This window comes from Prionailurus bengalensis, chromosome A2, assembly GCF_016509475.1.
Source record: "Prionailurus bengalensis isolate Pbe53 chromosome A2, Fcat_Pben_1.1_paternal_pri, whole genome shotgun sequence".
In the NCBI taxonomy this organism is placed as follows: Eukaryota; Metazoa; Chordata; class Mammalia; order Carnivora; family Felidae; genus Prionailurus; species Prionailurus bengalensis.
In genome coordinates, this window is record NC_057348.1 from 145,825,505 (window position 1) to 145,841,753 (window position 16,249).

General features: G+C 42.3%; 2 protein-coding genes across 8 annotated transcripts in view; one reads left to right on the plus strand and one right to left on the minus strand.

The window, feature by feature from the left end:
* Window positions 1-1,141, minus strand: part of TMEM209 (transmembrane protein 209) — a 36,490-nt gene extending 35,349 nt beyond the window's left edge. For 3 of the 5 annotated variants that reach the window (XM_043589530.1, XM_043589532.1, XM_043589534.1), the window contains exon 1: window positions 1,049-1,141. In XM_043589530.1, the coding sequence (XP_043445465.1) occupies window positions 1,049-1,051 (3 nt within the window). In that variant the 5' untranslated portion in view covers window positions 1,052-1,141. Of the gene's footprint in view, window positions 1-544 lie in introns of all 5 variants that reach the window. The other 2 variants (XM_043589531.1, XM_043589533.1) reach the window with 2 other exon arrangements.
* Window positions 1,092-12,818, plus strand: SSMEM1 (serine rich single-pass membrane protein 1). Of its 3 annotated transcripts, none has more exons than XM_043589538.1 (3): window positions 1,092-2,142; window positions 9,807-9,861; window positions 12,267-12,818. In XM_043589538.1, the coding sequence occupies exons 1-3, from the start codon at window positions 2,125-2,127 to the stop codon at window positions 12,761-12,763; spliced, it is 570 nt and encodes a 189-aa protein (XP_043445473.1). In that variant the 5' UTR covers window positions 1,092-2,124; the 3' UTR covers window positions 12,764-12,818. The 3 variants fall into 3 exon arrangements, with proteins under 3 accessions (XP_043445473.1, XP_043445472.1, XP_043445470.1); XM_043589537.1 differs by having other exon boundaries at window positions 1,092-1,760; XM_043589535.1 differs by lacking the exon at window positions 1,092-2,142 and adding an exon at window positions 3,826-4,062.
* The last annotated feature ends 3,431 nt before the right edge of the window (window positions 12,819-16,249 follow it).

The window sequence follows — 16,249 nt, forward strand, 5'->3', positions numbered from 1 at the left end:
TATCTTTAATGTCTTTCCAAAAATTTTCATTTCATTATTATCGTATGAAAAGGGAGCCCTAAATTATAACTTTATAGGCACTATATTGTAATCAATAGAGAACTTGCTCATCACTTCAGAGAACACTTCCAATGAATAAAAATGTCTTATTTTGTAATTTAAAAGGGTGGTGATTTTATGTGCAATTATTCCGTATTGTTTTGGAATGTCACAAAGACTAGCCCAAGGGGGCTAATTTAAGAAACTCAAAATACCAAGCTTTGAGAGAAAATATTCCATATTAGCTACAAACCATTAAAGACTCTCCTCTTGGGGCGCCTGGGTGGCTCAAACGGTTGAGCCTCCGACTTCAGCTCAGGTCATGAGCTCATGGTTTGTAGGTTCGAGCCCCAAGTCGGGCTCTGTGCTGATAGCTCAGTGCCTGGAGCCTGCTTCGGATTCTGTGTCTCCCTCTCTCTCTCTCCCCCTCTGCCCCTCCCCCGCTCATGCTCTGTTTCAAAAATAAATATAAGTATTAAAAAAAAATTGAAGGCTCTCCTCTTACATCTTCACGCAGAAGATCGTAAACAACTCTGCACTCGGACCGCTGGGCGCCAAAGATCCCAATTTTGTGTTGCCGCCGATAAAGTGTGAGGATTGAAGTTTTATAAGGGTGAACGCTCCTGCTGTGAAGGGGATGAGAGCGACTGGGGAGTGTGCAGTTTGGGTCCACGTGGGATTTATATTTGTTTCGCTAGGCCTCATCTCCGGCAGAAAAACATTAAGACTTCCATATCTGGAGTCGTTGCCCAGAAAGCACAGAGCAGCGCGCTTCCCGCCACCCAGTCCGCGAGTCAAAACTTCCCAGTCCCGAGAGCTTCCCTCCCTGGGTCTCCCAGCACAAACTTCAGCAACCCCTATCGCTTCTTTCTTCCTTTCCGCTACAGGTGGAGGGACGCCTGGCCACACCCCCCTTTGGCTGAACCCTCTGTAGATCCGCAGTCGTGGAAACCCACAGCACGCGTGGACTCCGCGTCCACTAAGCACAAAAATGACCCCGAAAACCCACCATGTTCTTCGGCCGGAAGCTGCTGGCTCGCGCCACTCTCTACTGCACATGCGCGAAGCCAAGCACTAAGGCGTAGGCAACCAGTTTGCCGGACGACAGTTACCGGAAGAACGGACCTTCTCGCGAGAAGAGGAGGTTGGGGAGGGCGGCTGGGAGCCCTAGAGCTAGGAACGTTACCAGGGAAACAGCTTTAGGGTTTGTGGCTCCCGCTCAGCTGCGGGGAGAAAGTTGGGCAGCAAAAATTCAGACCAAGCTCTGAACCCGCAGTAAAAAGAAATAACTGTAACAAGCTGAATTTCTATATACGAATATAACTTTAGCTTCCTTAGAGCATTTATGGACTCACTTTTTAAAGCAGATTTTATTAAGCAGGGTAGCCAATTGTAGGGTAAAGAATGTGGTAATGTGTCCAGACACCCATCAGCCTCAGCGAAGCATTTCTCACAAAAAAAGTGTTCTGACCCAGCGTAAATTCTTAAATATCCCTGTGATGAGGTTGCAGCAGTGAGAAGAAAACCCCAAACGTGTCAAAGTTGCCAGTGGTTTTGAGGTTTAAAAAAATGCAATCGTTCCTTTTCTTGCATATTCTTCGGAACTGATCCTGAGGGGGAAAAGAGGTTCATCCGGGAGTTCAGTTTGGTTTCATTGAACGAATCCAAACGCCTACTTTGTGCCACTGAGCCGCGCCGGGATGCGAAAGTGGAGCTCCCTGGTTAGTGTCTGGAAGAGCTCAGCCAGCTGGTGACCTAGGTGGGCAGGAGACGTGGGGGCAGGTGAGCCCAGAGGCGTGCCAGGGATGGGCTCCCGGAAGGAGAGCTTCCTGGAAGAGGCGACGCCGGCCTAAAGCACGGGGCCAACAGCCAGGAAGAGCAGGGCGCTGGGACCCGCCAGTTGGGGATGTGGAGAAATGTTACCCTAATGAAAACATCACACCTTTTCACAAGAAGCTAGTGGATTGTTACGTCATGTACGTCTCAATGACCAAAAAGTTTCCTAAAATGCATCTAAAGTCAAATAGAAGAAAATTGTTTCCTTAATAGATAATAATTATTATTTATTTACTGCGTATCATTAATATGCAATGGAATCTGCAGGTATGCTATGCTCTCAAAAGACCTAACAGATTTTTTTTTTAACTGCGATTTTAATAATTTTTGGACTGCCTTAGCAGCAGTAGTGTTTTGCTCTAGTTTTAGATTGAGACGAAATAACTCAAAAATGGTTCGCAGTGAAAGGGTTCAATGTACAGTCAAAATTAGAATACTAGGTTCCTCCCTACCCCATGTATCTTTCCTAGGAAATTGTATACATTTGATGTCATTTACAACAGACTCTTGTTCCTCTCTTGATGTCCTTAAGTTATCGTGCATTTGTTGAAGGCTTAAAAAGGAAGGGTACTGGGGCGCCTGGGTGACTTGGTTGGTTAAGCGTCCGACTTCAGCTCAGGTCATGATCTCACGGTCCGTGAGTTCGAGCCCCGCGTCGGGCTCTGTGCTGACAGCTCAGAGCCTGGAACCTGTTTCAGATTCTGTGTCTCCCTCTCTCTCTGCCCCTCCCCTGTTCATTCTCTGTCTCTCTCTGTCTCAAAAATAAATAAATGTTAAAAAATTAAAAAAAAAAAAGGAACGGTACTACTATCCAAATTTGATATATAGCTGGCATTATGTATTAGTTTGCTAGGGTTACTGTAAAAAGTACCCTGGAGTGGGTGGCTTAAACAACAAAAATTAAATTTTTTCACAGTTTTCCAGGTTGGAACTGTTTTCTCCTGAGGCCTCTTTCCTTGGCTTACTGACTTCTGTGTCCTCACAGGGCCTTTTTTTCTGTGTCCACATACCCCTGGGGCATCTCTTACTCTTCTTATAAGTACATCAGCCATATTGGATTAGGGCTCTATCTTTATGACCTCACCTAACCTTAATTATCTCTTTTTAAAAGTTAATTCATTTATTCTTGAGAGCTCGTGAGCAGGGAAGGGGCAGAGAGAGGGAGAGAGAATCCCAAGCAGGCTCTGCATTGACAGTGCAAAGCCCTATGTGGGGCTCGAACTCATGAACCTGTGAGATCATGATCTGAGTCGAAATTAAGAGTCCAGTGCTTGGGGCGCCGGGGTGACTCAGTCGATAGGGCTTCCGACTTCAGCTCAGGTCATGGTCTCACAGCTTGTGAGTTCAAGCCCTGCATCAGGCTCTGTGCTGACAGCTCGGAGCCTGGAGCCTGCTTTGGATTCTGTGTCTCCCTCTCTCTCTGCCCCTACCCTGCTTGTGCTCTCTCTCTCAAATAAATAAAAAAAAAAAGAGTCCGACTCTCAACTCATGGAGCCACCCAGATGCCCCTCACCTTAATTGTCTCTTTAAAGCCCGATCTGTGATTATAGTCAAATTGGGGGTTATTCATTCAACGTATGAATTTGGGGGAACACAATCCAGTCTATAACACATTAGGCCCATGTATGTTAATCTATATATGGTAAGTGATACAGGTAAAAGACACTGAAAAAAATGAATGAATACCTCAGAGACTTAGATTTTATAGGCATTAAAATTTAAGGAAAATACAGTGTATACAAATTTCAGGAAAATAAAAAGAAGATTAGGGCAGAATGCACCCTATTGACATAGGGGGCAAATACCATAACCTTTTGTGGAAATAATTTAGGTAAATCTTCCAAAAGCTTAGAAATCCAAGAAGTGTTTGCCGGTTCCTGTCACAGTTACTGAAGTGTATGTCATAATAGGTTGCCAAGGAAATTGTCATACACATGGAGTGAAGTACTTCTCAGTCATCTTCATTCTTTCGAGCATGCTTTATTTCCAAAGCGAGAAGCCATCATGGGAGACCTTTTTTCCTTATTTTGGGAGGTGGATCCTCCTCCCCTACCTTTAAGTTTTCCTATTCCAAGTCAGGATTATGAATGCCAGAAGGATGACTCTTGCGGGGCAATAGGGAGCTTCCTGCTTTGGTATTTTGTCATTATATTGGTCCTGATGTTCTTTTCGCGGGCTTCTGTCTGGGTAGGCTATCCAATTTCATTTTATATAATATGTTGACTGTAGAATAGGGGATTTTCCATAAAATAAATTCACTTTACTTCGATCCAACTACTTTTTAAAAGTTATTTTAAAAATAATGCAATCTCGTTCTAGAGCATCCAAGAATATGGAAAAGGATGAAGAAGAAAATTTAAGCTAACGTAATCCTATTCTCTAGAGATAACCGTTGTTAACATTTTGGAGTATATTCTAGTTTTTTTTCTTTTTCTCTGTCTCAATATATTTCTCTCCATTTCTCCTTGATCTTACATTGTTGGCATTGTATTGTACATATTTTCGTATCCTGCCTTTTCAAAACTTAGTATTATATTGTAACACTTCCTCAAATCGTATTCACACAGCAGCACTCCTCATGACTGCATGACTTTGTCTTGTGGTTGCACCAGAACAAATCTGTGATTCTGAGACATTTAGGTTTGCAGTTTGTCCATAGGCTATGTAATGCTGGGATGAACTTCCCTACTGGTGAATGACCTCCACATTCCTTTTGTAGCCACGTAATTCTAATCAAAGATACTAAAGTTGTCGTATTTATAGAAGACGTGTTGTAGGATTTGGGAGTTTGTAGAATGAGGCACTATACTCTCCCGCCAGATAAGATGTAGAAATAAACTAAACAGAACGAAGGTCGCCATTCTAGACCACCTACTAGCAGAAGAAAATACCATCCTCTTAGGAAGGAGATAGCCCAAACTTTCAGGACTGTGAATCTCCAACATATTATGAGTAACCGAGCTCTTATAAATTGCTGACATGGAGTCCTTGCTGGCCATTAATACACGCTGATGATTAATCAAACCTCCATCATTTGGCATTACAGTCAGAACACTGGGCTGGCAATGGGCAGCTAGACCGAGTGCTTCATCAGCTCTAGAAGGAGAGCAGGAGGTTTGGTCTATCTATGCCAGCTGGATTCCATTATGATAATCAGAGACTCTTCCCCTCACCACCTCTTCCCCCTGAGAAGTTTCATCTAAAGTCTAAATGCTTCTTCAAGTAGATACTTTGCCAAAAGGAGATTTAGAATGGTGATCGCTGATATGTGTCCTAAACTCCCTAGCTAAGTATATTGAATTTGTCTGGATGGGCCAGAAAAGATACTTTAGAAAATTAACAAAAAATTGAAATTGATTCCTGGCAATTTCCTCATGAAGACCACTTACGAGGTCTAAGCTATTCTTCTGCTCCTTTGCTTGTGTCAGCTCTTTGGAGTCCCAGAGTCCTGAGCTTCAAGGACCTGAAGAGGGCACGTTGTCCTGCTTCCTTTCTGTAGGCGAGTAAGGTATCAGTATCCCTCCTTTTTTTTTTTTTTTTTAATTGATAAACCCCAAGGAAATCAAGTGACTTGTCCAATGTCACACAAGTGGTTAGTGACAGAGGAGATACAGACCATGGTTTCCTGCCATATAATTCGTTTGCTTCAAAGCATAGCTGAAATGTTGAATTAAATCTATTCAGTGCTGATTAAAACCTTAATTATCTTAGAGGTTTCGTCTTTCACTTCGTATCCTTATGGCAGTTACAATCGGTTGAACTGCTTCTTCTGAAGGGTCCCAGATTTGAAATCTGAGAACCATATGAGAGCTAGTCAAGGAGGATGGAATTTTTCTTTCACTTTGAACTTCATTTTCTCTGCTAACCTATGAGCCTTTATTTACAAACCTTGAAGTAATGGTAAAAGTGTGATGGAAATGTGGTGGTAATTATCCTCCGCTGCGAAGCACAGGGATTTCCTCTGGATTTGCCACTCTTCAGGATGCATTTACTCTTTTGCTTTCAGAGACTATGAATACTATATTTGGTTTACACATTTGTTTAGTGTTTATTCAGACTGCCGGTGCTGGTATTTTTCCCAACAATGCCAGTCCAAGCTTCTTGTTTGGGATATGTGGAAACTGAGTTTAAGAGGTGTTAAGTGAATCGGAGAAATTGCAGAGTTGTCCCCTGGTAGCCTTAGCCTAGATCTCTCCTCTGTTCTACCCTACTCCTCAGGGCAGGCTCTGCTGCTGTTTTCACTCACGGAGTCACACGCAGATAGTTAATAAGATGCTTTTGATAACCACAGTTCGTATGATTCCACTTAGCTTGATGCAAAATCTTTCTCAGGATTTTGTGATTATATTTTAATGTGACATTAAGTCAAATATAGAGGCTTTCTGTGAAAATGATATAAACCTAATAAATGTTTTTAAACATTCCCCCTTCCTCGTCCATTACAAAAGTATGCATTATAGAAAACGTAGAAATTATAGAAAAGTGCAAGCAATGAAATAAAAATCACTCCAGATTACATGAAAATAACCAACTACTGTAACTTTTAGGCTTATAAACTGCTAATCATTTAATAATTATCTCTATACATATTCAATTTAAAATAAGCCCCCCCAATCATTTCTAAAAGAGTGGTTTCTTTTATATATATACGTATATGTATGTATATGTATGTGTATATATATGTACATATATGTATGTATATATGTATTATATATTAATATACATTAAAATATATATTAAATTGAATATATATTATATATAAATTAATATATATTATACTTATAATATATAATATATAAAAATTTCTATATAATATATAAATTTATAAATATATATTTATATATTATATAAAATATATAAGTTAATATATTAAAATAAATATATATTAAATATACATATATACATACATATATGTACATATATGCACATACATATATGTACATATATATTTAATTTAAATCAAAGTTATTTAACATATAGTGTAATAATGATTTCAGGAATAGAATTTAATGATTCATGACTTACATGTAACACCCAGTGCTCATCCCAACAAGTGCCCTCCTTAATGCCCATTGTATCTTTTGTTCAAAAGAGTGGTTTCTTAAAAGAAGTTTCCATTCTTAAGGTTTTCAGAGAATGGTTGCCGTAACCCAAAAAGGAGAGAGGCACCTTGTTAAAGATACTTGCCTGCTATTGTAGAGATCAGATATTAAGAAAGGAATGGGCCAAGGGTCCTGGATTGTAGTTATGAGTACCCAAGTACAGCACTTTCTACCCGAAGGAAGTTGGACTTTCTACAAAAATTCATTTTTTTCCTAACTGGAGACAACTTCAAAAGTTATAAGGAAAACTAACACTCTTTCACTCAAACTCAACCATTGCTAACACTTGTGGACATTGCTTAGTCTTTTTTCATATTTTTAGTGAACTTGTGATCATACTGCGTATACAAATTTGCATCTTGATTTTTTTAATTTTATTTTTAATTTTTAAAAATTTACATCCAAATTAGTTAGCATATAGTGCAACAGTGATTTCAGGAGTAGATTCCTTAGTGCCCCTTCCCCATTTAGCCCATCCCCCCTCCCACAATCCCTCCAGTAACCCTCAGTTTGTTCTCCGTATTTATGATTCTCTTCTGTTTTGTCCTCCTCCGTTTTTATATTATTTTTGTTTCCCTTCCTTTATGTTCATCTGTTTTGTCTCTTGAATTCCTCACATGAGTGAAGTCATATGATTTTTGTCTTTCTCTGACTGACTCATTTCACTTAGAATAATACCCTCCAGTTCCATCCACTTGGATGCAAATGGCAAGATTTCATTCTTTTTGATTGCCGAGTAATACTCCATTGTATATATATATACCACATCTTCTGTATCCATTCATCCGTCGATGGACATTTGGGCTCTTTCCATACTTTGGCTATTGTTGATAGTGCTGCTGTAAACATGGGGGTGCATGTGTCCCTTTGAAACAACACACCTGTATCCCTTGGATAAATGCCTAGTAGTGCAATTGCTGGGTCGTAGGGTAGTTCTATTTTTAATTTTTTGAGGAAGCTCCATACTATTTTCCAGAGTGGCTGTACCAGCTTGCATTCCCATGCATCTTGATTTTTAACTTAATATTATAACATGCATTTTCTTATGTTGTGACATGCCTTTATTTATAATAGTTTTTACAACTATATATGATGATTGTACCATAGTTTATGTAACCATTGCCTCCTTTTGCATTTTGAGTTTTATATTATCTTAATTACATTCTGATTATTTTTGTGCATAGTCTTCTCTCTTTGGGGGATTATTCCCTGGATTAGTAGATTCCTAGTGAGAATTATTGTGTGTCAAAAGTGTTACCAGTATTTCTAAAATTTTGATACATTCTGAAAGAGTTGCTTTATATTTATATCTTTTGGCAAAATCACGTTCAGCATCAAAAAATGGGGCACGGATCTGAACAATGGAACAGACTTATTTATGGAATATTGGGCTAGAATATTTGAAATTGGAACTCTTCAAAGAAATCCATTTCTTTTTTGTTGCCAGATTCACAGATAACGCGTTATGGTTGCCTTTTGGAGGAAAGTTCCTAAAGGATTTAGGAGATATTAAGTTTATGAACTTTGGTAAAGATCTTCAAAGATAATAAAAGGAGACCTGATGAAATGTCCTTTACAAAGTAATTTAAGGAGTGCCGGGGTGGCTCACAGTCTGTTAAGCGTCTGACTTCGGCTCAGGTCGTGATCTCACAGTTCACGAGTTCGAGCTGTACTGACAGCTCAGAGCCTGGAGACTGCTTCACATTCTGTGCTCCCTCTCTCTCTGCCCCTTCCCCGCTCACACTGTCTGTCTGTCTGTCTTTCAAAAATAAGTAAACATTAAAAAAATTTTTTTAAGTAATTTAAAATCAATCCCAGTACCATCAAATCTGTTTTTAAATGATATTTAGGGGCACCTGGGTGGATCAGTCGGTTCAGTATCTGACTCCTGATTTCTGCTTGGGTCATGATCCCAGGTTCAGGGGAATCAACACTGAGCATAGAGCCTGTTTGAGATTCTCTCCCTCCCTCTGTCCCTGCCCCTCTCCCCCACTCAAGCTCTCTCTCTCTCAAAAAAACAAAAACAAAAACAAAAACAAAAAAAACCATGTCTTTACAGTGTAAATACAGGAAAACTTTATAACCTACAGATCCTTATCAGTATTATTTTCTCTCAAGTCTTTGTTCCATTTGGTTTGGTTCAAAACACATTGGCAGATTCGGCATCAAAGACTGATTTTCAGTGGGCAGCAGATGGATCACTGTAATGGAAACTCAGTAAGAATTTATTGAATCGGGGGGCGCCTGGGTGGTGCAGTCGGTTAAGCGTCCGACTTCAGCCAGGTCACGATCTCGCGGTCCGTGAGTTCGAGCCCCGGGTCAGGCTCTGGGCTGATGGCTCAGAGCCTGGAGCCTGTTTCCGATTCTGTGTCTCCCTCTCTCTCTCTGCCCCTCCCCCATTCATGCTCTGTCTCTCTCTGTCTCAAAAATAAATAAAAACGTTAAAAAAAAAAGAATTTATTGAATCGTACTGAATGTTTAAAATTAGACATTGTCCAAGAGACTAGGGCAGTAGTGGATTTTTTTTTTAATTTTTAATGTTTATTTATTATTATTGAGAGACAGAGAGAGACAGAGCATGAGCAGGGGAGGGGCAGAGAGAGGGGGAGAGACCCAGAATCTGAAGCAGGGTCCAGGCTCTGAGCCGTCAGCACAGAGAACGATACGGGGCTCGAACTCACAAACCGTGAGATCATGACCTGCGCCCAAGTCGGACGCTTAACCGACTGAGCCTTCCAGGTGCCCCTAGGGCAGCAGTGTTTTACAAGTAAATGTAAGCAAAAACCAACCAACTGAGATTGCTATTACTAATCTGTATTTCTGAAACAGATGTCAGAGAAGAAAAAGGATGAAGACAGTGGGACCAGCACCTCGGTCAGTAAAGGTGAGCGTGGGTACATATTTGGTATTGGACTGTGATGAGAGAAATGTGTGCTGAATGTGGAAAGCAAAGTACAGAGGAGAACAGCCCAGAATGGCTATAGGGCCTCCCCAGACCTGTGGTGGCCCCTTGCGGGAGCTCCTTGCTTTAGCCCAGGACAGTTTACCTGCTTTTGCAGAGCCGCTAGAGTCTATAAATAAATTACTCGTAGGTAGAGTTCAAGCTCTCGCTTCATTCCTCAACATTCTCCCTTCACATAGCCTTTATTGTTCGGGTTGCTACAGCATTGTGAGCTTTGTATGACATCTTTTTAATTTTTATTTAATTTTTATTTATTTTTGAGACAGAGAGAGACAGAGCATGAACGGGGGAGGGGCAGAGAGAGAGGGAGACACAGAATCCGAAACAGGCTCCAGGCTCCGAGCTGTCAGCCCAGAGCCCGACGCGGGGCTCGAACTCACGGACCGTGAGATCATGACCTGAGCCGAAGTCGGACACCCAGCCGACTGAGCCACCCAGGCGCCCCATGTATGACATCTTTTTAAATAACCTATAAGCTGTGGTGTGCTGTTAAGTGTTTTAACAACTGGCTCCCCAAAAATGTGGATGTGTGTCTACGTGGGTTTTTTTTTAAATGTCGCTGACACGAAGGATGTATGTCGCACAATTTACAAGTAACAAAACATGTAATACACTTTATAGTAAATTCCATATAGATTGCCAGTTGTAGCGAAATGCTTTCCTTGATTTTTGCCAGACCCTTGCATCCTTGGCCGGCCTGTGGCTGCAATGGACAAACAAGTGTAGCTCCAAAATGAATGTTCTTTTCCTTTAAGTTAAGGAGTAAGATGAAAGAAACAAGGTATATGTTAGAACTTAACCTGGTTGTCAATGATGTGACTTCTTTGCTGAATGGATAATAGTTTTAGAATACTCTGGAAGCATATTTCCCTTGTTTTTGGGTGCTATTCACAATGTGGTGGCTACAGGATGACACTTTTTTTTTTTTTAAGTTTATTTATTTATTTTGAGAGAGAGAGAGCACACATGTGTGAGCAGAGGAGGGACAGAGAGAGAACCCCAAGCAGGTTCCATGCCCAGCGCAGAGCCCAACATGGGGCTCAATCCCATGACCTGGGAGATCATCACCTGCCACAACCAAGAGTCGGACACACAACCAATGAGCCACTCAGGCACCCCATGACACTTTTAATTTTTATTTTATTTCATTTTTTTTTTAAAGTTTATTTATTTGAGAGAGAGGGAGGGGGACAGGGAGAGGAGAGAGAGAATCCCAAGCAGGCCCTGCACTGTCAGTGAGGACCCCAATGCAGGACTTGAATTCAAGAACCAGAAATTATGACCTGAGCTGAAGTCAAGAGCCACCCTGGCACCCTGCCCATGTCACTTTTATTTTTATTTTTATTTATTTTTATTTTTTATTTTTTTCAACGTTTATTTATTTTTGGGACAGAGAGAGACAGAGCATGAACGGGGGAGGGGCAGAGAGAGAGGGAGACACAGAATCGGAAACAGGCTCCAGGCTCCGAGCCATCAGCCCAGAGCCTGACACGGGGCTCGAACTCACGGACCGCGAGATCGTGACCTGGCTGAAGTCGGACGCTTAACCGACTGTGCCACCCAGGCGCCCCCCCATGTCACTTTTAAATGTAACCTATGTTAGTAACCTGTTTTTCATCACTTTAGGCCCAGACAATCCACAAAACCATAAACCGAGACCTGAGTTTTAGTGCTTGTTGATTTCTATGCCATCCATCAAAACTGATTTCAAATTACCAGTGTGATGTTACAGGAGAGAGATGCAGAGTAGCACATGATTACGTGGTATTTCCAACCAGATAGGACAGAAATAGCTTTAAGAGCATACCTCAGGGGCGCCTGGGTGGCGCAGTCGGTTAAGCGTCCAACTTCAGCCAGGTCACGATCTCGCGGTCCGTGAGTTCGAGCCCCGCGTCGGGCTCTGTGCTGACCGCTCAGAGCCTGGAGCCTGTTATGGATTCTGTGTCTCCCTCTCTCTCTGCCCCTCCCCCGTTCGTGCTCTGTCTCTCTCTGTCTCAAAAATAAATAAACGTTAAAAAAAAAAAAAGGGTCCTTCTCTGGAAAGGCTTAGAGACCTTTCCCTTGGTCTTATATCAGGGGCCCACAAAACTTCAAACGCAGTGTGTCAAGCGTCCATTTGACCCTCCTGGTCTTTAGGAGATTTGGGGTAGTACAGGTCGTACAGATGCAGGGAGACGCCGACACTTGCAAGTGAGTGGAGAAAAGTGGTGGCTTGGCAAATAGCAACTGAGAGTGAGTCCACACGCGCCATAGGCTTCCTGAGGGAATATGAAGTTCCGGTGACCAATAATATGCCTAACATATTCATCTGTTTCCTTGGCTGTTAGCAAGCAAAGATGCTTCCTTGAAGCGGCAAAGCCAAGATGGTGACTGGGCCTCTTTACAAATGATGAGAAAAGTAAAACAGAGCCAACTCACCCCTGTAACTGACTCTGAAGTGGCTTTGGTCAACGCCTCTCTGGAACAAAGACGAGCCAGGCGCCATTCTCAATTCAGCCGGGTGGATCAGACCCAACGTGACAGTGATACTACCGAGTGTGACGGTGAAGAATCTAACTCGGGAGCCTCTTCATGGAAGGAGAGTGAAAGTGAACATCACCCATCACCAGCTAGTATTCAGAAGACGAAAATAGCTCAGAGGCAAAGGAATGCGGGAAGCTACCAAACCAGGGAAAGGCCCTGCCTCCACTGCAAAGCCATGAGAACCAGTGAGTGGTTGACGCGCCATTTCCTTCAAAACACTTCAGGAACAACCCACACGAAGGCAGATAGTCGAGAGGAAAATCGTGTACCTGACATTAGCACAAAGTACAGCCAAATTTGAATTTTATCAAGTCCTTACCTTACGCGAAGCCAAATGAAAGAGATGAATAAAACACCAAAAAATCACCAGAGCTCTAGGTGAGGAGGCTTTTACAATAGAGTCTCTCTACTGACAACGAAAACATACTTGGAACCCGAGAGGTAAAATTTCTGATAATCCCTTGTCCAAAAACAGGCCAGCGAATTTGTTTATGGCACCGTTACAACATCAAAGATCTGCATCTCCTATGGGTTTTTATTTATCCCAAAGAGCACAAGACATATTTTATTCCTTGCGTATTTGTATTTTGTTTATGTCTGTACTACAAATAAGGAAGCTCTTTGAAAATATACTTATGTTCACAAACCACTTAAATGTATTCGTATGTTTTGACGGTCTGACTGACTGAATGAATTAGGTGACATTGGTTGGCATGGAATGGACCACATTCTCCAGGTCCGTATTTCCAGGTGACTCTATCAGAGCTGCATTGCTGCACATGTATCAGCTACAGTTGGTGAGGAGGAAGAGAGCCTGGAGAAAGACCCGAATAAGTTTTGGGTAATCTAATGTACAGCATAGGGACTCTGGTTAACAATACTGTTACGATGCCATAGTTGAAAGTTGCTAAGAGTAAATCTGAAAGGTTCCCACCACACACAACAAAATGGTAATCGTGCGAGGTGATGGAGTGCTAAATAATCTTACTGCGGTAATCTGTCACAAGATATATGTGTATCAAATCATCATGTTATACACCTTAGACTATACATGTTATAAATTATGCATGGTATACACCAATAAAGTTGGAATTACATCTCAGTAAAGTTGAGGTTAAAGAATTAAAAAAAAACTATGCCACAAATTGCTACCAAAAAAAAAAAAATCTATCAACCATTGCTTGAAAAGAAAAAGACTATTGTAATAGGGGTTAAATCTGTTGCCATAGGGGAGAAAATCAAGCTCAGCTCCAAATACAGCAAAGACGAGGGGTGATTTACAGCCAAGGAGTGCAGGGGGTGGGGGTGGTTAATGAATGGAAAATTACTAAGAGGAGACATCAAGGATAGAGGATTCTCGACAACCTGACCTAACAGGATTCTTGCTAAAGATAGTCAAGGATTTAGGCATCAAAGATAGAAGAAGAGGATATTGATCAGATATTAAGGGTAGGGAGCTCTCACTAAACTTACTTAGCTGGATTCTTGCTAAAAGTTGGGCCAGGCACCAAAGTTGAGATCTGGGTGTGAAGAGGGCTCAGAGGAGCCTGACTAAGATTTGGTCAGAGAGAGTCTTTATGGAAAGTTAGCCACAATCCAGACATATGTGAGGTTGGGCTTTTGAGTTAAGTGGGAACCCCAACAGTGGGTCATTCAGGCAGGTCTCAGTAGATGGGTGGCCATTCTGGAGACCATTCTCCAGATGGATAGCAGAACCCCAGCTGGGATATGAAAGGAGGCCCCAGATCCCAGAGAAGAAGGCTGGCAAGGACAAGATAAACAGCAGGGACTGTAGTCCCTGGGCTAGAGTTCAAAGAAGGCCTTAAATCTTGGGGAAGGACTTAGATATTATATATGATAAAGACTGCAACCTGATACTGGGGACTGAGCCCTTCATGACTCACTGGCAGAGAGATCACAAGCTATGATTTTTGGCTCAGGGGTTACTCCTGCTAATAGTAGCTTTAAAAAAAATTTTTTTTTTTAACCTTTATTGTTGAGAGACAGAGTGTGAGCAGGGGAGGGGCAGAGAGAGAGGGAGACACAGAATCTGAAGCAGGTTCCAGGCTCTGGGCTCTTAGCACAGAGCCCGATGTGGGGCTCAAACTCACGAACTGTGGGATCATGACCTGAGCCAAAGTCGGATGCTTAACCGACTGAGCCACCCAGGCACCCCTGATGGTAGATTTCTTAACTGATGGCAACAAAGGGAACTGGGGGGCAATGTGGGAATCCCAACCACTGGAACTAGGTCACTAGAATCCAGGACATGGGTGAAATTTCTGAACTTATTTGTGGAGACTGTCTTGTTCAGGTTGCCTGAGTTTTGGAACAGGTCTGAGGCCATGAGCGAAGAGCAGGACTTCGAGAGTCACCTGAAGCATCAACCTTTTCCATGAAACCTTCCCTAACTCCCTGACACCCTCTTCCACGTTGTTCCCTCAGGCAGAACTCACTGTGCACTCCCTTATGCTCTAGCGTACTTTGCGGCATTCTCTATCTCAGCATCCTTAACATTTTAATGAATGGATTTCTTTGCATGTCCCTCTGACCTCTATACATATTTGTCCACCTTTAAGGGAGAGTCCGTGATTTGTCATCTTAGTATCTCTATGACCCAGCACGGTGCCAGACAACATGACAGATAAATAATGCAGCTGAATAAATACAAAAAAGGATTCATGACTGCAAAAAGGAGGAGTTGGGGAAAGCAGAGACAGGACAGGACAGGGGCCAATATCCAAGGCGTAGTGAATGATTCTGATATTTCTAACTTGATATGATCAAGATGCTTGTTGTTTACCAAAATAGCACCAAACAAAACCCCAACCCCCCCCAAAACAACAAACACAAAAAACAAAGGAACAAGCTGAAAATAGAGTAGCAGGTTGCAGGGACAAGATTTAGACCCGCATTGTCTGGCTTCAGAGGTTGGGCTCTTTTTTTTTAATTTTATTTATTTTTTATTTTTTTAACGTTTATTCATTTTGAGAGACAGAGAGACACAGGGCATGAGCAGGGAAGGGGCAGAGAGAGGGAGACACAGAATCGGAAACGGGCTCCAGGCTCCGAGCTCTCAGCACAGAGCCCGATGCGGGGCTCGAATTCACGGACCACGAGATCGTGACCTGAGCTGAAGTCGGATGCTTAACCGACTGAGCCACCCAGGCGCCCCTAAAAGATCTTGGTTTCAAGGTAAGTCAATCACCACCTCTCACACGGCCAGAAGTGATGTCCAAGCGATATGATCTCACCAGGAAAAGGAAGATGATGACTATTTTCCGGATAACAGAGTGAGGACCCATGCCTCAGATGTTTCGCTTGTGGGTTTAGAATTTAGATCACATTATAGAATACAAACATTATAATCTGAAGAGTCTTATCAAAGACTGCTACTTTTCTTGGTCTTATCCATGGGGGCTAGAACAGATTAGAGTGGGGGATAGGAGATAGTGGGGGTAGAGGAAGGAATCAGGATTGAGTTTAACCAGGGGCTGTAAAGATGAGATTAGGGTAAATTTGTGAATACATTAAACCAAAACAGAGGTCCAGTACAGCTGGGGGGACATCCCAAGCCAAGGAGAGAAATGCACAGAATCAATGGAACAAGGCAAGGATGGGGTAGGGGAGGATCCAAAGCGCGGCCAGGCATGGTTGGAAGTGGATTAATGGGAGAGGAGTAGAACCTGTGAGGTAGGAGATAATTCACGAAACCAGGGCTGCAAACACTAGTCGTGGCTGGGTGTTGCTTGCCTGTAGAGCCTGGCATGAGCTGTAAGGATGGGGT